The sequence below is a fragment of the Musca autumnalis genome, unplaced genomic scaffold, assembly GCF_047663935.1.
Source record: "Musca autumnalis isolate F117 unplaced genomic scaffold, ASM4766393v1 scaffold_2, whole genome shotgun sequence".
NCBI classification, from domain to species: domain Eukaryota; kingdom Metazoa; phylum Arthropoda; class Insecta; order Diptera; family Muscidae; genus Musca; species Musca autumnalis.
This window is the reverse complement of record NW_027411755.1, coordinates 185,915,166-185,939,875: the sequence shown is the minus strand read 5'-3', so window position 1 is coordinate 185,939,875 and position 24,710 is coordinate 185,915,166. Positions and strand designations below refer to the sequence as shown.

The 24,710-nt window shown below is 37.0% G+C and overlaps 3 protein-coding genes and 1 long non-coding RNA gene across 4 annotated transcripts in view; 1 reads left to right on the top strand and 3 right to left on the bottom strand.

Moving 5' to 3' along the window:
* Positions 1-258: 258 nt before the first annotated feature.
* Positions 259-4,721, bottom strand: LOC141395013 (RCC1-like G exchanging factor-like protein). Its single transcript, XM_073970316.1, has 3 exons — positions 4,442-4,721; positions 4,092-4,371; positions 259-4,030 (listed from the first exon to the last, which is right to left on the bottom strand). The coding sequence occupies exons 1-3, from the start codon at positions 4,539-4,541 to the stop codon at positions 3,043-3,045; spliced, it is 1,368 nt and encodes a 455-aa protein (XP_073826417.1). The 5' UTR covers positions 4,542-4,721; the 3' UTR covers positions 259-3,042.
* A 1,858-nt stretch (positions 4,722-6,579) lies between these two features.
* On the bottom strand, positions 6,580-8,138 carry LOC141393253 (uncharacterized). Its single transcript, XR_012410040.1, has 2 exons — positions 7,589-8,138; positions 6,580-7,518 (listed from the first exon to the last, which is right to left on the bottom strand). It is a non-coding gene; the product is annotated as an uncharacterized lncRNA (long non-coding RNA).
* A 1,165-nt stretch (positions 8,139-9,303) lies between these two features.
* On the top strand, positions 9,304-19,645 carry LOC141395012 (large ribosomal subunit protein mL62). Its single transcript, XM_073970315.1, has 4 exons — positions 9,304-9,575; positions 9,643-9,828; positions 10,436-10,605; positions 19,460-19,645. The coding sequence occupies exons 1-4, from the start codon at positions 9,411-9,413 to the stop codon at positions 19,551-19,553; spliced, it is 615 nt and encodes a 204-aa protein (XP_073826416.1). The 5' UTR covers positions 9,304-9,410; the 3' UTR covers positions 19,554-19,645.
* A 13-nt stretch (positions 19,646-19,658) lies between these two features.
* LOC141395011 (uncharacterized) overlaps positions 19,659-24,710 on the bottom strand; it is a 44,383-nt gene continuing 39,331 nt past the window's right edge. Inside the window, exon 8 of the mRNA XM_073970314.1 lies at positions 19,659-20,466. Coding sequence (XP_073826415.1) covers positions 20,269-20,466 — 198 coding nt within the window. The 3' untranslated portion in view covers positions 19,659-20,268. The remainder of the gene's footprint in view (positions 20,467-24,710) is intronic.

Below are 24,710 nucleotides of genomic sequence, written 5' to 3'. Positions count from 1 at the left end.
TATTCATCGATGTTCATTCCACGGCGTTCGAACTCTTCCAACAAGCGTTTTTGTAGTTCGGCCTTGTTGCCAGTAGAACACAACTCCAACTTACTTAGCTCCTTCTTCAAGTCTTCCACTCGTAGATCCTTAAACTTCATTGTAGGATGATCGTATCCCACTTCTGACACCAATTGTTACGGAATTAGATTTAACTAATCTCCGTGTAGACGTTGTTTTATTCCCCGATACGATTTGTACCAAATAAAACAGGGTTCGTTTTAGATTACGTTTCTACAATGCTTTATTTACTTTATTACACTTATTCGGAGCTGACTGTTATAGCTAAGTACACAGCTTTACTTTACTTCTTTACTAGTCGATGTTTACACTTCGGTATAAAATTCACAACTACTCCGTCATTGCCATTTCCCCGGTATTTATACCCCAAAGTCTCCCTGTTCTAGAGTCCTCCAGAACACATATGGCAACATCTCGAATCTGTGCAGCGAACACACAGACGCACATTCGCACTAAGCGAACAACCATACTCACATACATACATGGGGGAATACAATTGGACGACAAGCCCAGTAATGACGTAACAACAACAAACAAGTGCAAAGAAGTAACAAACTAAACAATAATTACATGATTATGGCAAAACAAAATAAAAGCACATTAATGAAAGGTAAAGTAACATCTAGAATAATGAAGAGAGTTCTACATGGTAGTTGTTGTTGCTTAAATAAAGTAACTGCGTAATAAAAACTTTACGTTACAATTCAAATTTTTAAATTAACGGAAATTAAACTAAACTAACTTAAACCTATCAGTTACATTCGTAACAATATGTTTATTAATATAAAATAATATAAAGTAGCAAAATTTCACTAAACATTTTTTAAAAATTGACAAAAATGAGAACAAATCATGATTTGCACTGTCAACTAATGAATTGCAAAATTCACAACTTTTCAGTCTTTCAGTGTATTTTTCGAAAAGTTGGTCCTAATATTTCGTATCTGAATTTAATAAATAAGTTTGGGAATGTCATATTCCAATAGTATTTTTTTGCCATTCTTCTTTATTGCATTTTATTTAGTCCCCTAAGTTAGTGGGCGGCCTATTCCCAACTTTTTCCTTCAGGTGTACCCATGAATTGTCGATGGGGTTAATATCTAGACATTGGAACGGGGAGTAAATGGCTTTGGTACAGTTGTATAACAACCAAGTCCTACATAAATTAGATTTAAGCTTAGGGGCGTTGTCTTGGTAGTACTTATATTGCAATTTGTTTGAATTTTCAGGGCCAATAAGCCTTAATTTCTTGACGCTTTTGGTTACATCATGTTTTGAAACATCTAAATAAACTTTCTGTCATTATTTCTTCCAAAATCTGCATGTTACCAACCTCACTGCTTGGTATACCACCCCATACCATAAATGACAGTTTTCCCAACTTTACGGTATGTATTAAATTCTGGTTTTCCATGGCTGTATGAGACCTATTTTGAGACCCATCGTGATAGTACAGCACAATTTTAGTCTCATCAGAAAATATAACGTCATGCTGATATAAAGATGGCGTGAAAAGTGGTCTGCAACAAGTCTGCATAGTTTCTATATATTGTGCTGTGGGAGGGCAATGGTTTTTACCTAGTCACTCGTGATGAGTGCTTGATATTATGTATCACTTTTCTGACTCTTCTATGTGACACATTTACTCCAAAATCATTTTTAATTAAAAAAAAACTATTTCCTAGTGCTGTTTTGGGTTTTTTTCGTCAATTTCTTTAATCATTCTCCTATCAATTCGTGTGGTTACTATTTTGGGCCTGCCATGTGACGCCTTCAGTTTGAGCCTGGCTTCTTTCTCGGTGCGGTATATGATGTTGTATACACTTCTCAGCTTACAAGAGGTGACTTTAAGGATTTCTCTTTCGGATTTACCATTATTAGAATTGAAATAGAGCACATGTAGCATAGTTTCCGAAACCGTTTACTTGACTTTCTCTTTTTCTGATTATACTGTCTATGTTACACACACAACAAACATTAATTTATGATCAAAAATTATGGATCTACATGTCCACATACCATAAAAATCATAAAAATCCTTAATTGGAAAAAAATCGCGGGGAACATCCCACGATTTTATTGCGCATTCATTAATTTTGCAATTATTTAGTTGACACCACAAAAACCAGGTACCTATCCATTTTGCCCGTTGTTTTTGTTATTTCCGACCGATTTCTGATATTGTTGGCTTGATGTTGCCACTAACAAGTAAATCAACAGATATTTACAAAAAGCCTAACATTATTGAAAGAATTTCTTGTAGTAATTCCTAATTAAGCATCTTAATTTTTAAAAATTCATCGTTTGCAATAATATAGTTGACTAACTGTGTATGAGAATAACAATCAGTCGTCGTTAAGCAGCCGACAAGTAAACATGTGCATGGATGTACGCATAATTTAAGTGGGGACACTGAACAAAACCGCACACACCCGCCACACCTGCTGATACAAACTTTCTTGTGATTCTCTCACTACTTTACTCTCTTTTTTATTTTGAGCATCAATGTCGTACAGACATCATAAAATTGGGGATGAGTTCTTTGTTTCAATACAAAGAACTAAGAGAACTGATGAGTCCAAGTAGCGTTGGACGAAACTAGTATTATCTGCCATCCCCAAAAGTAATCAATTTTAACTACATCCCACTTTAAACTTGTTGTTTTTAAATTCGAAAACAACAAATATGAGATTAAGCTCGACTTACATATAAATAGTAAGTAACCAATTTTATTTAGCCAGCTTCATCTTTCGTTTCTAATTTAAAATAACATTTTGTTCCTGTTTCCGAGGTTTGCACATGTCTATAGGAAAAAAAATCTTAATCACCGGCCGAAGGCCTCAAAAAGCATAATTACATTCATGAAATCCATTCATTTAGGCTATATTATAGCCGTCTAATTTATTAGTCAGTTAACTTAAAACTAAATAATGTTCTCAAATTCTTATTCCACATAAAAACTCAACAAGACTTATAACTATCTCACATAAACGGTTTACACATAGCCAGTGTATGATCAACGCCAAATGCTACCTTTACAACTTTTCCATTTACCGCTGTTTTTAGAGGAAAGAATTGATCTTGTTTATGACCTAATCCTAAATGACCGCAACGATTTTTACCCCACATAAACAAATCACCATCTGAATTTATTGCACCCATATGGAAGACACCACAACCTATGGATTTAACATAAGTTGTTTCACTAAAATCATTACGTCCAAAAAGAGCAGGCAGTAAATGTTGTGGCTTGGAGGATTGCTCTACATATGGACCAAAACCTAAAATACCAAATCCCCACGTATATACTAGGCCTTCTTCATTTAATACCATACAAAAGGAACCACCTGCAGCGATGTCCTTAAATTTACCAATCCCTTTTGTTAACGCTAAATGCCGTGGTGAATTTATTTGACTTTCTGCATCCTCAGAATCGTCCAACTGGCCATATTCGGAATTACCCCAACCAAATACTTCACCCTTATCGTTTAAGGCTAAAACACAATCTGACGAACAGCTTAGTTTTACAATATGTTCTCGTGATATATCACCCAAGGCTTGGGAAATTCTTCCATTTGTCATGTAGTGACCTTGACCAGTTTGACCGTCTGCTCCCCAGCCACAAGTGTAAACATGCCCAAGTTTTGTTAAAAACATTGTGTGATCTTGTCCACATACCACATCGACAATTGTATCTTCTTCACCACAGATATCTTTTTCGGATAGACGATGAATCAGCGTACTCCCCCGATATTGTTCATCTTCAATAATTTCTCTACAACATTGGCCATATGAATTGTTACCCATGGTAAAGATACTACCATTTTTCGTTACAACTACCAAGTGAGCTCTACCGGCAGACATAGACCGTACCATCATATCTTCATCGGTTTCTCCTTCTATCCGTGGCAGCTTAATGGGGGTTGGATAGATGATAACATCAAGATTTTGTGGATCTTTGGGATTGCCCCTGAAAATGAAATTAATGTAAGAAAAAACGCATACATGATATCAGATCCTTGATAACATACTTGACTTGTAATCCTAATTGTGAATCTGTATTTAAGCCCGAACCAAACAATGTCTCGCCATCTGACCGTTTAACAGCAAATGCCGAAAATCCATAACCGGCTGTAATATCCAAGATTTCATTGTTAACGGAAAACTGCATTCTTGTTGGATGATGAACCATGGCTGTGTACCTTTCCTGGGCCTTTTTGATATTTAGTATATTACCCAAGGCCCCTGTTTCTTGATAACCCCAACCATAAACTCTTACTTTGTGGGGATCGGATGGTTTTTTATCCAAAACTGCGAAATAAAAATAATATAAGCATGTAATTTTCTCTGTTGTCGTGGTCGGGAGACTAATTAAATTAACCTGGCACTTTGCTTTCATCCTGTTTGAGTAAACTACGTTTTGCCTTTGTTGTATATGGCCGCACAAAAATTAATTTTTTTTCTAGTATTCGCCTTAACATTTTCACACAGAAATCTCGAGTTTTTTGTGATTATTTAATTGATTATTTTATTTTCATACAGTCCCACAAATATGCGCATTTCTACTTCTTATTTACGGTTTCATTCACTGTGAACAGATAACGGTTAACAGCTGTTTTACAGAAATAAGTAATCGATAACTTTGAATATCATTTCAATATAAAGCGGGGTACACGTGATCAGTTTTGACTGTCAGTTTTGCTCAAGTAATCGGTTGCTTGCCAGTGTCGCCGTTCATTTTTGTCAGTCATCAGGCAACCACAAAATATTTTGTGGTTACTGGACAGTTTGACATTTATAGATATTTCCGAAAAATCGATAACAATCTTGTACAATAATGCTCTATTCCAGAACCAGCAAGAAGCTACTATTTTTTACTACGATAACATTTTTTCCTTTTTGTTATCGAAAAAACAGTAAAAATTAGTAGATTCTTGCAGTACTGGAACAGACCATATGTGTGTTCGTTTACTCAAAATTTGTACAAATTCTTATTGGATGTTGTACTCTACAGTACAATGCAAAAGACCTCAGCCGACTACAAGAAGTTACTGAACTTGTAAAAATTTGTTGAGTAAACGAACACACTTGTAAAAATTTGTTGAGTAAACGAACATACTTAAGGTCAGAACAGAATTAATCATCTCTTGCTTTGCTTGCTTTCCAAATGTCAAATTATAAAGGAATGCCAGGGCCTCCTGAAGTAGAACGCAGGCGGATTTGCAAAGAGGCTCTGGCATTCCTTCATAATTTGACGCACAAAAGCGCTCTCGAGCGTCCGTATTACCCAAATACGTTACGACCGAAATCCTGTTTAAAGCACAAAACCGCGATTAAAACATGTTAAACTGTTTTTCATTCGTAGACACAAATAAGCTCTGTTCCAGAACTAAAAAGTTTTTACAATTTTTACGACTTTTACACATTTTACCCGAAAACCCGTTCCCGTACACAAAATAGTTGTAAAATGTTCACTTCTCTTTAACAAAAAATGGCGCTGAATGACGCTCTCTTTAAAAACTTTTTACTCGACAAATTTGAGTAAAATAGTAACATGGATGCCGCCGTCTGATTGGCTGGTACACCGACTTTGACATTTGTTCCAGCTTTTTTTTTACGTTTTTTCCATTTTTGCGTTCCCGAACTTTTTGAAAAAACTTTTGTGTGACAAACATTTTTCTCTCTTTTTCTCTTTTACGAGTTTTACTATAAACAAGTAAAAAAGTATCAGTCGGTATTGCCGACAGAGATATACCCTCAGCCTGTGTATATTGAAACAATTTTTTTCCAAAAACGCATGTATTTAGGGAGTTTGAAAATTTTGGGCGTTTGAACTGACAAAAATGTTGATTAGGATTTAATATCAAAAGTTTTGCAGAGGAGATACTAAAAAGAATGGATCTCCAGCCACTACATATGGTACCATAGGGGTTTTTTAGAACTTCAGGGATGTTTGCTCAAGAAGTATGAACTTGCCCCTGAAACAACTTTTACCATCGCAATTGAGGCAGCAATGGAAGTTGCTTCATCAAAAATCAAAGTGATTCGAAAGCAGGTCTTAAAGTGAACATGTATCCGAAATTTTGAGTGGGAGGTACCGGATGGAGTGGACAAATATAGCCCATATTTGAACCTGATCTATATCTGGTAGATATATTAGGATGTGAAAAGTTGTTACATTCCGCCTGCAGTGGCGCTATGGTGGGGTTCACCTAGCTCAGTCAGTGGCTACCTTCAGGGGGTTCTCAACCCTGCCACCACTAGCACAAAGGGGAAGAACAATCAGAAGTGAAGGACAAGATGAAACAACACAAAACAAAACCATCACAAACACACCATACACCTATGACACGGGAGCTTGATAGAAGCTACTCCCACACTGTGCCCGCCCAACCATGACCCTTTAATTCCACTTATCATCATTTCATTTTCAAAGGGCCCCATATTCCACACACACTTACCTTGCTATAACATACCCCTAATTTCCTCTCTCATAAACAATTTAGAACAACATATTAGTTTCTAATCAAACATTCAAACATAAAAATATTTATTTAGCATAGTCATCTTTCATAATCCTACCATATGACAAAACTGACTTAATGACTTCTTTTCCTAACTGGAATTATTAACGCCGAACAACAAATTATAGGGGAGTCATTACCTCAGGTTACCTATTTTCTTACCAATAGTTATGAGGCCCACTTTGGCCAATTTACTCAATCATAAGCCTGCCTAATAGAGCTCTGTTAGTAGGATTAGGGCATTCCAATTTAGCCCACGGATTTTCAGATGATCATAAAAAAACTATCTGTAATTTAGGGTAACCCTACACTCCTAGGTGATACCAAACTGGCATTAATAAACCATCACAAAATACAAAAATTTAGAACTTAAATAATATAGTCGTTAACTACTACTAAGACTACTTAAGCATATACATATTATTAACTAGGGGATTTTTTTAGGTTATCATTTAGATTTTAGGATGTAAGGTGATTTTAAAATTTTTGTTTTCAAATAGCGATTAATATTATTTTCTACATGTTTTTTTTTCTTTTTTCTTATCTTCAAATGGTAATTAATTTTTACATGTTTCTTCTCTTTTCAGGAGACTTCTTGTCGCGAAGCCAAGGGTACTTATTGGACGTTGGTGCAATCAAAAAAATATATTGGTGATTCGGAGTTACCTGTTTTCCAGCTTAATAAAATTTGCTGTTTATCTATTTGTAAATTACTGCAATTTGGATGTTTTTCTTTTCATTCCTCTGGCTTCAGAACGTCACAATCAAAAATCTTCGGAGGTTCAATAAAGGTTATTATGGCTTTTGGCTGCCCATTACCACTCCAATATATCACCAGGAATTATTATTTGTCTCAATTTAAAAACAAGCAGACCGCCTCTCATGTACTTCTTGAGGAGGCCTACAGATATCTCGTTGTGATGCTTGGTGTTTTCTTTAAATAAACAAAACAGACTACTTGTACAACATTGCCACAACACATTACCAAAGCAAATAATTATTACCTTTGTTACTTAAACACACCCACATAAATCACAACAAAATTATACTGTCTTTAAGGCAAAGACTCAATAAAAAAAATAACTTGTATTTATTTTGCAAAACTAGGTTTACTTAAAATTTGTTTTCTTTCTTGGGGGGAATTTAATGATACACACAGGTTATCCTTTCTTGATTAATCACCATTACAATCTGCTCTAAATTTTCCCGTTGCAGCCTTTTATACGGCGGGGAATAGAAGCCGACATCAATTTCCCCTCCTTGCAAATTTTCCCTCGATTTTCCATAATTTATTAATTTTTCTTTTTGCCAATCTCCGTACTAAATGTCATGATCCTGCAGGGTTGTATTTCACTTTTCACGTTACGTTATACGTACCCAATAACCCACCAGAGTTAAACTCAAAAATGGCAACACCCTTAACAACTCAGTTGTCAGGCCATTCATCATTTCCGTTTTTTGTTCTGGTCGTAGGTCGCGTCGGTCGCATTTTTTATAAACGGATGATTTGCTGCATTTATTTAACTTAATGTTAAATAAAGAACGCACGCAACAAAGTATGGACCAATTCGGCCACTCTCTTCAAGAGTTATCGTACGCACAATTTTTCCGAACATTTTTGAACTTTTGTGGGGGAGGTACCTGATGGAGTGGACCGATATGGCTTATCTTCGAACTTAAACTATGTTTGGACAAAATATTACTAAGGCCAAACTTTGGACCGAATCAGCAGACCCGTTCGAGAGTTATTTTGCCCTCCAACCTCCTCACACGGTGTCATAGGGGTTTTTTGCAACTTTCAGGCTATTTTCTCAGGAAGTATGGACTTGCCCCTGATGAAACTTATACCGTCGTATGGAGGGCAGTGAATAAAAGTTGCTAAAGCAAAAATCAAAGCGATTCGAGAGATGTTCCTAAACTGAACTTTTCCAAAATTTTGTGTGGGAGGTACCCGACGGAGTGGACCGATTGAGTCCATATTAAAACCTGATCTAAGTCTGGTACACGCTCCACGATGGGCAAAGTATGGACCAAATCGATTACACCCTTCAAGAGTTATCGTGCGTACAAATTTTCCGAACATTTTCGAACTTTTGTGGGGGAGGTACCGGAAGGAGTGGACCGATATAGCTCATCTTCGAACTTAAACTAAGTTTGGACAAAATATTACGAAAGCCAAAATTTGAACCGAATCGGTTCATCCCTTCGAGAGTTATCGTGCGCTCCAGCCAGCCAGACAGACAGACAGACGGACGGACATTGCTCAATCGACTCCAAATTGTCTGAAACACATTTCGTCCAAACATACTTGGGGTCTAAAACCATTATTTCGATGAGGCACATTTTGCCCGTATGAAAGTGTATATACCCTTCATAGCCTAAAGGCTGAGGGTATAAAAAGTACGGGAACAAAGCTAAAATTTTCCTTTACAATAAATTGATTTTCATGATTCGTTTGGCTTCTGTTTTGAAAATACAAAACACATACATATGGTCTGTTCCAGTACTGCAAGAATCTACTCATTTTTACTTTTTGCTCTGTTCCAGAACCCGCAAGAAGCAACTATTTTTTACTACGATAACATTTTTTCCTTTATGTTATCGAAAAAAAAATTAGTTAAAAATAGTAGATTCTTGCAGTTCTGGAACAGACCATTTATATTCGAAGCTGTTTACCATTTTTCGATGAATGATGGAGACTATCATTTTTTGTGAATGATTTGCAACCATCCAACAGCTGTTTCACAGTCCGTGTGTTACGAAAACCATTTTTTTGGAAGGAATATTGAGATCGGTTTTCGGCTGCATTTTCTCTAAATTTCTAACATGAATAAGATTTGCAAAAGTTTTATATCAGTTCTTGGCCATGGCAACTTGCAAAAAACCTACACTTCCGCTGCAGTTTTAGGAAGGAATCTTTCATTTAAAAGTGACTTGTCTTTGGATAAGATTTATCCCAACAGTCGTTTGCAACTTTACACGCCTCCACCGGTAAAGCATCACTAAAATCTATCAAAATTAACCAAAAACTAATTTCCGTCTACCTCCTTCTCCATAGCCCGCCAATAAAGATGACAAATTTTCCGGTTTTATACCCATAAATAAATTGGAAATAACCTATAGTCGTAGTTCTGGACCTGGTGGGCAACATGTCAATACGGTCAATACAAAAGTTGATGTACGTTTTAAGTTAGCTGAAGCAGATTGGATTCCAGAGAAAACACGTCAGAAATTATTAACATCGGTAAGGAATAGAATAATTATCGGCATAAGTCAAGTTTAGGGCCCGATGTATACCAGAGACAGTAACGATATAAATTTCTTGCACAAGACCATACTTCTCGAAGAATGGACCTTTAAAATTTCGTAAATACCATTGATATTTCTCATATTTTTACAGCCGATCGAGGCAATATGGGTATCATTGTAAAGCTCTGAAGATCTTGATTGCAACTGGCAATTGCGGGTGTTGAACAAACTTTTCATTTTTTAAAGGAACATTTAACCGCGTGGCCTGTGTTGGACCCTGTCCATAGGTGAAAGCCTTGCAGGCCGAGGGCCTGGCAACCGCTTAAAATTCTTGTTTCTAAAGGAAATATAACTGCGGGCTTTAACAACGATACACATATTGCGTTGGTCGGCTATAAAAATATGAGAAATGTTATTGGTATTTGGAGAACTTTGAAGACCCATATCTCGGGAAGTATGGACTTGTACAAGAGGAAATTTATATCGTTATTCTCAGGACCCCAAGTGCCATCTGTGGTATATATAAATTTACCTAATACGGGACCGGGCTCTTCTTCCTGATCATCAATGGTTTAATTGTTCCTTTGTTTTTTTATTAATAGCTCCAAAATAGAATCACCAAAGAAGGTTACTATGTAATCAAAAGTGATTTGACCCGTTCCCAACAAATGAATTTGGCTGATGCATTAGAAAAACTACGCACACTTATTAGGCAATATGAAATTGAAGCTCCACCACCATCCGAGGAGACACTGGAGAAATTACGTAAAAGGTAAGAAATAATAATTGAGAAAGTTGGACATTAGGGTGGGCAATAATAATGTTTATTTGCACACTAACCACTGCCCACCTAAGACTTGATGGTCTTGTTCTACTACTACTGTTTTTGTCGTTATACAATGTTTTATTCTTGTTTTCGTCCTGCCACTCTCTGGATGTTCCAGAAATTCGCGTCTCTTAATTTGAAGTCTCCAAGCGGGAATGAGACCTATCTTAGCTATTAAAAAAAAATCCACTATTTCATTGTACCCCCATCGGGTTTATTGCAATTGATTTGTAATGTTAGATGCTGCGTCAGTTGCTGCTGTTTGAGACTGTGTTTACGCAGCATGATCCAACATTGTCTCTAACACACCCAATATTCCCTCACATGGTCGAAGCTGGAGCAACATCCACTCCCGAAATTAATGGCATCCCATCGAAGTTACAGTGTAGTCGATGTGGATTTATCTAACAGAGCACGTTTAAACTGGTATTCTGTTCCCAACACATCAAAAGAATCACATGGATCAAGGGGACCGACAGGGTCATGTATAAAACTTTTGATCTTATTGTAGCAGCGCTGCAGTTACCTGGTTCTGGTTCTTCTGTGTCTAGATGTAAAAAATTCTGTAGCCTGGACTGGCTGCGTCCATAAAGAATCAGGAGACAGGTGAGTGGGGGAGCTAAACAAATGCAGAGTGTCGTGCGGAACCAATCCACATGCAGGTCATCTGTTGGGTATCGTGCTATCAATTCGAGCCCAATATGAATTGTGTCGGCTACATGGTCGGGATCTTAACTGGGCTAAAACAAATCGTATTTGCATTGGCAACTGGTTTTCTTCTGCAGCGATGGATGCGGGGTGGTATCCGAGTACGTTAACTGCAACTACATCAGTGTGAATGCTATTTAAGCCTGGCTGATGGGCAAGTTGATCTAGGGGTTCTCGGTTATGCCCTTAGGTCATTCTCTCCATATCATAAAAATCTCTCCTGACGTGTCTGGCTGAGGGAACACTGTCCACTAGATGTCGTTTAATGGTTGGTTTGGTCCATCATCAAACCTGTGCTTCACTTCACGTAGGTTTCTATGCTGCTACAACAACAACAAGTAGATGTCGCTGGGATGATCACGCGATAAGACCCAATGTATTGTCGGTAAAATCTTCGTATACTCATTAATATTGTCTACTGGTCGCATGACGAGGCATCCTATTGCGGTTCTAACGGAGGCATTCGGCCAACTTTTAATATTCGTAGCGATAACATTTACATACCACACTAGTGCCGCAGAGCTTACCACAGACCAGCCTATTGCTTGATAAGAGGTCAACCAGATTTCTTTGTCAGCACCCCAAGTGCTACCGACTAGCGAGTTGAAAATGTTGTTCCTACATCTGATTTTGTGGTAAATAACTGTGGCTTTCGCGGAAGACTTAGATATGTTATCGAACGTAAAACAATATCTTGGGGTAGCTAGTGGTTGGAATCAGGACACCATCGACCAATATGTTCTGGTGGAGCCTCGTTTTAGCCACCCAGGTGTTGAACAGTGTGTCAGTGGAATTAGCGGCATATATTTTCATATTCCTCAGATGGAGGAACTGCACTAAGTCAGCTATGTAGAGATTTAACACATATCGATGCCTTACTTCCTCAACCTCGTATCCTAAAAAATAAAAATTTTGAGGAGAAATAAAAAACGATCATTTTTGGATACATCGGGGGTTTTGGAAAAAGTATAAAAGCAATTATTAGAAAGTTGGGTACATCTAGTTCCCTTTGATAAGTAAACGACCACCAAACGATCGGTCGCAAGACTTGTTCTATTTCAGTCCTTGACTGATATGTGTAGATGGATATAGTCTGTAATGCTGTCGTGGTGCTGTACATTTTACGAAATACATGCTGATGTTGGGCAACTAGGAAACTGTTTCTCATCATGGGAAGGAGTAGAGCCTCTACAATCTTTGTTATTGGCGACAAGAGGTAGATGGGCTCGTACGATTCAAATCTAATGGCTTTCTTGCCCGAGTTCATCCAGTTTTTTAGGCATTAGCACTGAGATTCCATGTGGGCCTAACGCTTTGGAACATTTCGCTTTTTGGATGGGTTCTGCAACATCGTTCATCGTAAATGGTGGTGGTACCTCCTCGGCTGTGAGGGCTCTTATATGGCGCAGCACACTACTCTTCGCCCTATTACTCTCTGGGTGCTTTATAAACACCTCTTTGGATCAGTCATTGTCACACCGTTGAAAGAACTGTTCCATCATCCTTCTTTCCCTGATTCGAGAGTCAATTTACTGTTGTTACTTAATCCCACAACGATGTTGCATTGCTCCACTAGCCACTTGACTTTAAGAGTATGTTCCTCACTTCTTAGGTCTTCAGGATTCGTACGACTAAGCTCATGACGCTCATTTGCCAGTCCTGTCGCCTTGCTGGGAAATTTGGTCTGATTTCGGGTATTCGACTAGCAGGTACATGGTTCAGTAGAGTACGCCAGTCAGATGTTATGAAGTCGGGCTGTCTGTTTACGGAGACGGTGATCGGAAGATGGTCTGAGCCGAGGTTGTTTTGTCGTAGAACCCGTCGTCTTGTCTAAAGTATATTGTGGCATTTCTATTCACTTTTGCACATCCTACGACCTTTTCCAATAAGAAGTTAAATATATCATACGAAAAAGTGTTACCTTGTCTGAAACCTTTTTATATCCTTAGCATTTATGCTAACGAGGGTATATACACTTTCACACGGCAAAATGTTGTGGAGGTACCTAAAGGAATGGACCGACACTGTCCATTTTGGAATTGTGTCTTATTTTGGGAGTCATTCCTCTCGAAAGGATCAGTATATCATGAAACATGGACTTGCCCACGAAAAACATCATATCGCTGTAAACAGGGCTACTAGGAGTATCTTCGGTAGAAATTTCCAAAGGATTCTGGCACAGACACTTAACCGCACTTAAACAAAAATGTTGCTCATTTTTTGTGGTTGGTACCCTAAGGAATGGACCGATAGGGACCACTTTTGAACATAATCTAAGTTTGGTTGCTTCGTTTATGAGATATTGATATGAACGCACGATAACTCTCGAACATATCAACCGATTGGGTCCAAAACTTGGCCTTCTTAATATTTTATCCAAACTTAGTTTAAGTTCGAAGGTGTCGAAGGTATCTCCCCCACAAAAGTTCGAAAATGTTCGGAAAAATTGTGCGAATGATAACTTTTAAAGGCTATAAGCGATTTGGTCCATACATAACACAGACATAGATGAGGTCCCACTCCTTCGGGTACCTCCCATACAAAATTTCGGAAAAGTTCCGTTTATTTAGGACCAGCTCTTGAAACGCATTGATTTTTCTTGTAACAATTTGTATTTGCTGCCCCCCACACGACGGTACAAGTTTCATCAGGGGCAAGTCCATACTTCCCGAGAAAATGTCCGTGTGTAGTGGTTGGAGCGCAAGATAACTCTCAAACGGATCTGCCGATTCAGTCCAAAATTTGGCCTTCATAATATTTTGTCCAGAGCTATTTTAAGTTCGAAGATAAGCCATATCGCTTCACTCCCCCCCCAAAAATTCAAAAATGTTCGGACAAATTGTGCGCACGATAACTCTTGAAGGGAGTGGCCGAACTGGTCCATACTTCACACATCCTAATATATCTACCAGATATAGATCAGGTTAAAATATAGACTATATTTTTTCACTCCTTCGGGTACCTCCCGCACAAAATTTCCGATAAGTTCACTTTAAGACCTTCTATCGAATCACTTTGATTTTTGTTGAAGCAACTTGCATTCTCTGTCTCCGTTACGACGCTAAAAGTTTTTTTCAGGGGCAAGTCAATACTTCTTGAGAAAACAGCCTGAAAGGTGTAAAAAACCTTATGGCACCATATGTAGTGGCTGGAGATTTGGTCGATTTGGTCCAAAATTTGGCCTTCGTCATATTTTGTTCGAACCTCCGGTACTTCCCCCCAATATTTAAAAAATGTCCCTAAAATGGTATGTACGTTATCTCTTGACCGGGTCAAACAATTTGGACCAAACTTTAGAGATTGTTCCACAAACATCCCAGGCAGGACAAGGAAATTTCTCTCATATCAATGAGTGCACACCAATTCATATAAGCTCAATGATATGGGACCTACAGTTTATCCCGAGTCCGAACGTCGTGTCCTAAGACACCACTTGTAGAGAAGTTGTACATGGCTGAAATACTCAGGAAATCTCGCCAACATTTCTGAGGGGTATTTTGCCACCGTTGAAAATTTGATGTTGCCTAGCAGGGGAATCGAAGCCACGACCTTCTGCGTGCAAGGTGGGTGTGCATACCATTGTTCCACGGTGCCACACAAACTTTGGATCTCGTAATATTTTGTCAAAATTTAGTTTAACTACTAAAAGTTCAACATTAGTGTCTAAGTGCAGGTTAGGACCTGTTCGAAGATCCTTTGGATAATATAAATTATTTTATTAAATCTAAAATTGAGGGAAACTACTTTTTAAAGTGCTATAAGCTTAGATCAGCATTTTCAGGAAATAAATCCTCTTTTAAAGTTGTAGTGAATGAAAATATCTTTATGCAACTAATATCGAAGGAATTTTGGCCTGTTAAAGCATTTGTGAAAGAATTTGTGGAAAGAACAGATAATGTAGCTTATTTGCCTCAAAGACAGTATACATTATCAAAAAACTAATTAGTTCATTCTCTATTTGCTATCAGAATGTAAGAGGGTTAAATACAAAATTAACTCGCTTATTTACTGATAGTTTCGGATTCGATTATAATGTTATTGTATTTTCGGAAACGTGGTTAAAACCATCCGTGTTAAGTAGTGAGATTTTATGTTCTAACTATCAAGTGTTTAGAAAGGATCGTATTAATAAAAAAGGCGGAGGAGTCCTTATTGCAGTTAATTCTAAATATTCCGCTAACTTAATTGAACCTAACTTTTCTGATATTGAATTTATTGCCACATCTATTGAATTAGTAATTATAAGTTATTTGTCACTTGTTCTTATATACCTCCGTCATCACAACTTGATATTTATAAGAAGCATATATTAGCAATAAACTCAGTAATTAAAAACATGAATGATTCTGATAGAATTTTGGTTCTTGGCGATTTTAATATGCCGTCTGGTAAGTGGCTTAAACTGCCTGATTCTGAAGCGTTAACTCCCTTAACATCCGACGCAAATACAAATCAAGATACATTTGAGATTGTTAATTGTTTTTGTGACCTCAATGTTCATCAAATAAATAATATAATTAATAGCTATGATAGAATTCTTGATTTAGCTTTTGTAAATGTTACACAATATTTCGAAATAACTCGAATTTTTCCAATTTCTTCACCTGAAGACAATCATCACCCTACATTATGTATATCCATGATAAATAATAACATAGTAGAAACTCATTCTAAATTAATGAAAACCGTTCCTGATTTTAAAAAAACCGATTTTAGAAAGCTGAACTCCCTTATTTCTTCTGTAGACTGGACATCGGTATGTCTATGTAAGAGTCACGAAGACCTTGAATTTGTAATAATTAAATTTGATGATATCCTTAATAAATTTGTCTCAGAGTGTGTCCCTAATGTCAGAATGAAAAACTCCGGTAAATATCCATGGATAACATCCGAACTTTCGTCCATAAAAATTCCAAGAATAAGCTTTTTCGGAAATATAAAAAAACTGGCTCTTCTATAGACTATGCCAATTATTCCCTTGCTCGATCCAAGTATACTTTAGAGTCCAGTTGATTGTATAATCTTTACCTCAACAAGATTAAGGATTTAAATCAAATCCAAAATCCTTTTATGAATTTGTTAACTTGAAAAGAAAAGTTTCCTCTAAACCAACTATTCTGAAATTCAATGACCAAGAATTTGTTAATAACTCTGATATAGCTGAAGGTTTTAAAAAATTCTTTACTACAACCTATTCAAGTGCAGTTTGTCAAATTAGAGACCCTTACCCTTATAAGTTATCCAAGATAGACCAAATAAGTATGCCTTATTTAAAAACTCAAGACGTTTCCAGAAGTTTACGAACTTTAAAGTCAATAAAAAGTCCAGGCCCTGACGGGATTCCCAGTATGATTCTCAAGTTTTGTTCCGCTACATTATCAACTCCTTTAACACAACTGTTTAATTATTCCCTTAAATTTGGTCATTTTCCAACTTTATGGAAAAAATCTTACATTATTCCTCTACATAAATCTGGCAGTCTATCAAATGTTTCGAATTATAGAGGAATTGCAAAATTAAGTGCAATACCTAAACTATTTGAAAAACTAATCACGGATGTAATTTCCATCAAAATTCAACCCATGCTAAGTCCATATCAGCTTGGTTTCCGCAGTGGTGTCTCAACAATAACAAATCTGATTGAATTTACATCGATTGTAATAAAAGGATTTGTTCAGCGTTATCAGACTGATACAATCTATACAGATTTTAGCAAACCTTTTGACAGAGTCAATCATAAGCTTCTGCTACATAAATTAGATTATATAGGCTTCAATACAAATTTACTCAAGTGGATAGCATCCTATTTGCAAAATAGATCTCAAATTGTTCTGTTTGAGGGATGTTTATCAAAGTCGATTTTTGTTCCGTCGGGTGTTCCACAGGGAAGTCACCTTGGACCGGTTCTTTTTCTTTTATTTATAAACGATTTGCCAAGTTCAATAATGTACTCCAAATTGCTAATGTACGCTGATGATGTTAAGTTATTCATTTCTCATAATTCTCTGATGCAAGCTGATTTACTTCAAACTGATTAAAATAACCTTTTTCAATGGTGCAAAAAAAATTGTATGGATTTAAATTTGAATAAATGTAAACATATGTGTTTTTCCAGATCATCTTCTTTGACAAGGCAATTCAATATTAATAATTTTGTTCTATCATCTGTAGAATCATTTGTTGATCTTGGTCTTTTGATGGATCCAAAATTAAATTTTAACAATCATGTAATTTCTATGTTAAATAAAGCCTATGGAGTCTTAGGATTTATAAAAAGATGGGCCAAAGAGTTTTCTGATCCATATATAACTAAGCAATTATTCACTTCCCTTGTAAGACCTATATTAGAATATGGATCTGTCGTATGGGATCCGCTATATGGAATCTATTCCGATAAAATCGAATCAGTGCAAAAGCAATTTTTACTTTTTGCATTGAGAGGTTTACATTGGAATAGTAATTTTGAATTGCATTCATACTCTAGCAGGCTAAAGTTAATTCGATAGCCTACATTAAAAAGTAGACGTATTATGTTGAATACTATGTTTGTTTTAACAGCGTGTTTTTGTAAAAAGTTTTTGTCCATTCGTTCGTCGATTTCATGAACGAAGACACAATTTGGTTTTCATAGCGGTTGACGTTTGTATTCGTGTGACAAACAAATGAAAGCTTTTTATTTTCGTAATTTTTTTGGTTTTCGTAACAAAATCAGACGAACGAATACGTCAAAAATAAACGAATGGAAAAGACCCATCGTTTTGAAAGAAAATTAAATAATTTGAGTAGTTAATGGCACAAAACACACGAAAACTGGAAGGGAATGCAATTTTATTTATTTCCATAGAAGCACACGCGTATATGTACATCTGTTTCTTCATATTATCACAATTATTTTTGGACAAATTTGATTACATTTTTTTCTTATTTTTTGTTTGACATCTGTGTATCGGGGTTGCCATCAAGTAACACATTTTACGTGCAGATGCCTATGCAAAATTCCAAAATAAGTATCATGGAAACCCTGAAATATAAAAGCTTTTATAAAATAGACAAAAGCTTTCAGATAAAAACGAATGGTTCGTAAAATTTTACAAGAACCAAATTTTGAACGTATACGTTTTAGTACGAACGGTTCGTGTGACAGGCAAGCATTTTTACAAAAACACCCTGTAAAAGTATTGAATGGTAGTGTGCCGTCTGATTTCTTAATATCGTCTATTAGAATAAATGTTCCTTTTAGACCTAGTAGATATTATCAATTCTTATATATAGATTTTCACCGAACCAATTATTCGATGGGTGAACCACTTACCAAAATGTGTACTGATTTTAATTCCATGTACTATAATGTGGACTTTTGCATGAGTTTCGAAGTCATAAAATCTCATATAATTTTATCTTTAAATAACTAGTAGTTTGTATGGTTTAATATATAACTGGCTGATGAAGTAGATTCTGTAGCTGGTTTTCGAATTTCCTTCGTATACGCCGCCATGATGCGGATCATGGTGTGTACGCGATCCCCACGAAAGGGGAGGACGCCCCCTCGGTTGGCAGGGGTGGGAAAGTGAGGCGTGGGAACGTTCGATAAAAAAAAAATGTATATCGATGCTGTTCGTTGTGGTCCTGTTTGCAGTGATATTATGTTTTTCGTGGACAAGTCCATGCTTCCTGGCATCCTGGTCCAAAAGTTATAGGATGACCCACTAAAATGACTAGTGGGCGCGATATCTATGGAAAAGATATGACTCTCAAAATAAGATCCTCTTCCCTAATGGTCTATATCGGTCTCCTCCTTCAAGTACCTTCTCCGAAACACATTTGAACTTTAATCCTAACCCACATTTTTGTCGGCAAGTTCAAATGTCTAAAAGATACTGAAAAGACCCTATATACATTCGATCTGTCCGTAGATGAAAGTTTCAATTCAAATTGCCTGAGGGTATATCTCTGACGGCAAAGCCGACTGATACTTTTTTACTTGTGTTTTCTTTATTTTCTATTTTATGTGCTGTGTTTTGCCCAGTTAAGGTTTTCCTAACTAATCACCGTCATAGCTAATTTGTTTTTCTTTATCTTCTTCTTTTTTCAGACAAGAAAGGGCTGCCCGTGAACGTCTCTTTCAAAAACGTCAAAGGTCACAAACTAAAGCTGATCGTCAGGGACCCTCACTAGCTGATTTATAAATAAATAGTTATTAAGTCCTTCAATTCTTTGTTATTACCATCTAAAAGAGCCTGTGTTGTTATTTTAATAAAGAAAATCAGTAATAAAAAAATACAGATGTCTCATTTTGAAAACACCTGAGGAAAATCAAGTACATATTTTTATTTGTGTAGTTTCTTTGTTTTTGGCGTAGTTACAAAAAACCAAGTTACAAGAATCTTTTAACTAACAACATATCAATCATATCATACAATCAAACAAAAAATAATATCAAACAAAATCTTTCAACTAAACAATTAACAATTATACACAAAAACGCGTGGAAACTAGGATGGACAAAGAAAAGTATCTTAAAAATCAAACAAAAAGTATTATTTATAATTAAATGTTATTGTTGTTAGTTTTTTTCTGTTTCTTTTCGTTGTTGTTGTTCTTTTGTTTGTTCGGTAGTAGAATATAACCTAGAAAAAATTATGATATTTTATAATGAACTATAACAATACAAATTATACAATAATTGTAAATTGTTATTATTTATAATCGATATAGATAGAGTAGGTGTGTTGTGTATACATATAAACTAGTTTTCTTCTTTCAACTATCTAATTAGGCAAAGTGTTACTTTTTCTGGTATACTGATGGATAATGATAAATACGTTAGATCCATCTACTCTTCTAGTATTAATATTACAATTTATCTATTTCTATATACACACAAATATAGATATTTTTTGTTTAAGCATTCGATGGATTTAATGGCTCATTTAATGGATCATCTTCTGCTGGTGTTACAATAAATTTTCGTCGATTCTTTTCACCGGTCATGCTAGGCGTATTCGTGCATGAATTGAATTGCGATGAATCTGGTGTAACGATTTTAACAGTTGGTGCATTCACCTTGGATGGCATTGTTGAGCAACGAGAACGGGGTAGCTGGAAGAGATAATAAAATAGATTTTAATTAATTTTCATTTAAATTTAGCAGGACAATTATGAATAAAAATTCGGTGCGGAATCTGAAAGAGTATTATAGATGTACTTGGCGGCCGGTTCTAGGCATCGGACTGACTCCAAAGAATCTTCGACAAGGGGCCGTCACTTCAACAATTTTTTTGTTTGTGTTCGTATATTTTTCACAATGCGAGATGCAATATATCTCGGAACGCCTGCTCCAAACTCTTTTGGTTGCCAGTATAGAAAAGAACCCCGGGGCATGGATCTGTCCCGTTTGTCAGTTCCGCATCCACATCGGTGAGATATAATGGATGTAGTGAATGGGTGCCCTTCTTAGAGTGCTCTGGTCTTAACCGCATCCAGGACTGCTGCGATAGGAGTTATGTTGCTTCTTACTGCGCCAGATCATCTCCCAGTGTGTCCGAATTCGTCGTCGGAATACGAAACACCCCCGCAGTCTCCTGAACAACAAGTACAGCATTTAACATGTGGATACAGACCCAGAGCCGGATTAAGCAGAAAAACGAGCATGCAAACATACCTAGGATTATTCTAAAAGAAAATTCCCCGCGAGTTTTTTCACTTTCTCCCTTAAGTTGAAACGGCGGAAAGACAAAAACTTACAGGGAATTTTCGTTCGGAAAAACCCCCATCAAATACTGTTACAACAACAACAGCAGCATCTAAAACCATTTGTTGGAGTTGAGCCGCCCAAAAAATGCATCATTCCTGCAATTCAATTACAACGGTCTCCACAACAAAGTGAGTGAAATCGTAGACTTTATAGGTCGGAGGTCTTTATGAACGCCGCGATCCGGGAAACAAACTTCACCGTCACCTGCAGCTTGTAACGTTGCGATGGTTACAAGGTTTTGGGAAGTCCCTGTTTATACAGGGAAAGTTAATGAGAAAGAAAATTGAGTTTATGGGCGAGGGAGTAGAGAGGAATAAGAGGGGGGTACACACACCTCTGTACTGGCAAATTCTGTTTTGTTTCGTTTTTCTTCGTATACAACCTGAAGTTGGCTGCAGATTTGTTTTTGCATTTTCATTCATTTTATTTTCTCTGTCGAGAAACAAACAACAGCGGAGACAATTGAAAAAAAAAACCATTTGGAGAAAAAACTATTTTTTTAAGCAAAAACAATTCGAAATAAGTGGAAATATCAAAATTAAAATGCAATTCAAGGTTTCCTTTAGGGGTAGTTTACACTATATGTAAATGTCATATGACATGAAATTTTCCATCATTATATAGTCGCAAATATGTGCAATATTGGGGATTTTCCTTACGCTATTTACTTTGTGCGTCCACACCAGCAAAAATGTAATAAAATTACGTCTCCAAATTGCCTGCGTGGGTAGATATGGAATGTTTTTATTTCGTGTCATATGACATTTACATATAGTGTAAACTACCCCTTAATAATTAATTGTTTATCACACACGTCCATTTTTACATTTCATTACAATTTTGCCTTGGCTTTGTTTTTGAACGGCGCAATGAGAAAATGAGTGTGAAGAAGAATAAGAAAAATTATAAAATTGACACAAACATGATTTCCATGTTTAAACAACAAGGAAATTTTAAAGGAAATTGAGAAGAAAAATTTTCTTTCCAGTTTGAATGTCTACACAAGATCGAAAGGATCGTACAATAAGGGAGAAGCACTTGCCTTCCTTATACACCAGCATGCCCAGGGGCCTAATTACGGCATTCGATTCGATCATTTGCTCGTGAATGAAAAAAAATCGAACTATGAAAACCTATTCAAGAGCAAATACTCGATCGAATCGAATGCCGTAATTAGGCTCCAGTACAGACTTATCTCGATCGAGCTTGCGTATAATGACCCCATACATGGAATACATGAGGGTTGCAGTAAAGTGTAGGACCGCGTATTTTTTTACCAGCAGTTTATAGAATTCCCCGAGTGTGGTCGGCTACGACGTATAAGAGTCCTCCCAGCCGAGGAGGTACCACCACAATTTACGATGAGTTCTGCTGCAGACGTCATACGAAACCCAAAGTCATCCGGCTTATCCGGAATTTTAATGATAATGCTTAAGGAACTGTATGAACCCTCAATCTATCATTAGCCACCTATATTGTAGCAGAAAATTGTAAAGTTGTCAGGGTGGTCCCACTACCGAAGCCGGGCAAGGATGCCAGCAGAGTTGAATCGTACAGGCCGATCTTCCTCCTGTCGCCATTAGCGAAGATTCTAGAGGCACTACTCCTCCCCATGATGAGAAGCTGTTTTCCAGTTGCCCATCTTCAGCATAGATCGCGAAAAATGCACAGTATCCACAACAGTATTATACGCCATATCCACCTATATCAGCTGAGGACTGAACCACAACAGGCGTGGTGGCTATCGAAGGTTTTCGATACTGACAACCATACCAAGTAGCCCGAGGACGTAGAGAAGATTTCTATCCAGCAGTGTTTGAAACATTGGATAATCAACTATATGTGTGGACGCCAGTCGCTTGAGGAATTCAGAATGTAGATCCACAGAGTGAAATAGGGAGTTCATCAGACAGAATGCAGCCGTGGTCCTGAAACATGATACTTATAGCACATCATTATGAGGATGCGAAGATTTCACCGATACATCAGCAGAATACGGGTTTTATAGCCTAGAACATTCCTGCCACAATCTTGTGGACAGGCTTTCCTCACCCAGGTACGTCAGGATAGATCTAGATAAAACGCATTTCAGGAAGTCTTGGACACCATTACACTGATGCAGTTGCGTATGCAGTACCAAGATACCACGTAACTGAAAAAGATGTACGAACGAACATATGCTACGACAACAATAACCCTTCTGATGTTTGGGTAGGAGAACGGAATTATCACTGTCATAATCATTTTTTTTTCGATATTTATCTTGCCAAACATTTTTGTTGGCCTCCGTAGTACTTTTAATAGCTTTCGGTTCTTTATGGCTGGAAGGTCGAAAAAAATATGTCGTTGTAATCAGAATAGCAAGGATTACCTTCGATGAAAATTTCAACATTTTTGTTTAAGTGCAGTTTAAGGCCTGTAACCGGATGAAATTGGAGTTGGTATCAAAAAATCTGGAAAACAAAAGAGGGAAACGTATACATTGAGCTAGGAAAAGGAGATGGATGCGCCAAAAAACTCGAATGCGCACTTAAGACATCACTTGGAGAAGACGTCGCTGTGGAAACGCGAAAAGAAAAGTTCCTCTTGGACATCAGAGACTTAGAAGAACTACGGAGGGCGATGAAATTATTGCAGGCATCTTGAAGACCGCAAACGAAACTAAGTCTGAGCACATTAAAGTGCGACATATGACAAAACAAGCCCTCGTTGAGGTTCCCGGTAACATAGCTGAAAAAGTCCTAAAATATAAAAGAATTTCGGTGGGACTATTGAAATGTCGAGTGCGGAGAAAAGTTTTTCCTAAACGATGTTACAGATGCCTACGACAAGGCCACCTTGCCCGAGATTTCGAAGGTGTAGATCGAAGCCAAATGTGTAGAAGGTGTGGCATTAACGGGCACAAAACGAGCACGTGCACTAGTCAAACCCGATGTGTAATATGTCTAGAAACTGGTTATAAAGACATAAATCACTACATAGGCACTAGAGCTACTTTTAGAAATGGCAATTAAAATACTCCTTGGGAGGGGGCGCCAAGCCCAAGATTTTATGATGCAGAAAGCTGATGAAAAAGATATCGACATAGTCCTTATCAGTGAACAATATAGAAAATGCGAATCAAAAAACTGGTACCAGGATGCACAAGGTAAATCAGCGGTGTATATAAGGAACCCGTTGTTAAATATATCCAAAGTGGAAGAGAGTGAAGAATGCTTCGTCGTAGTAAATACAAAATGCATAAGAATATACAGCTGCTATTTCTCACCTAACATAGAGCTATCTGATTTCCTACAGAAGGTAGAAGGTACATATTAAAAGTTACGACACACCTGTCCTTATTGGAGGGATTTTAATAGCAAGTCCTCGGAGTGGTCATCAAGAATTACGGACAAAAGGGGAGTCGCAATCAGTGAGATGATTGCATCCTTGGGAATGATCGTCCTTAACAGAGGTAACACACCAACTTTCTTACGTGGGCAGGCAAATTCCATAATTGATATTACTTTTGGTTCAATATCAGTTGCTAGGAAAACATGCCATTGGGAAGTCTTAAGCGATGAAACTTTAAGCGACCATCAATATATTA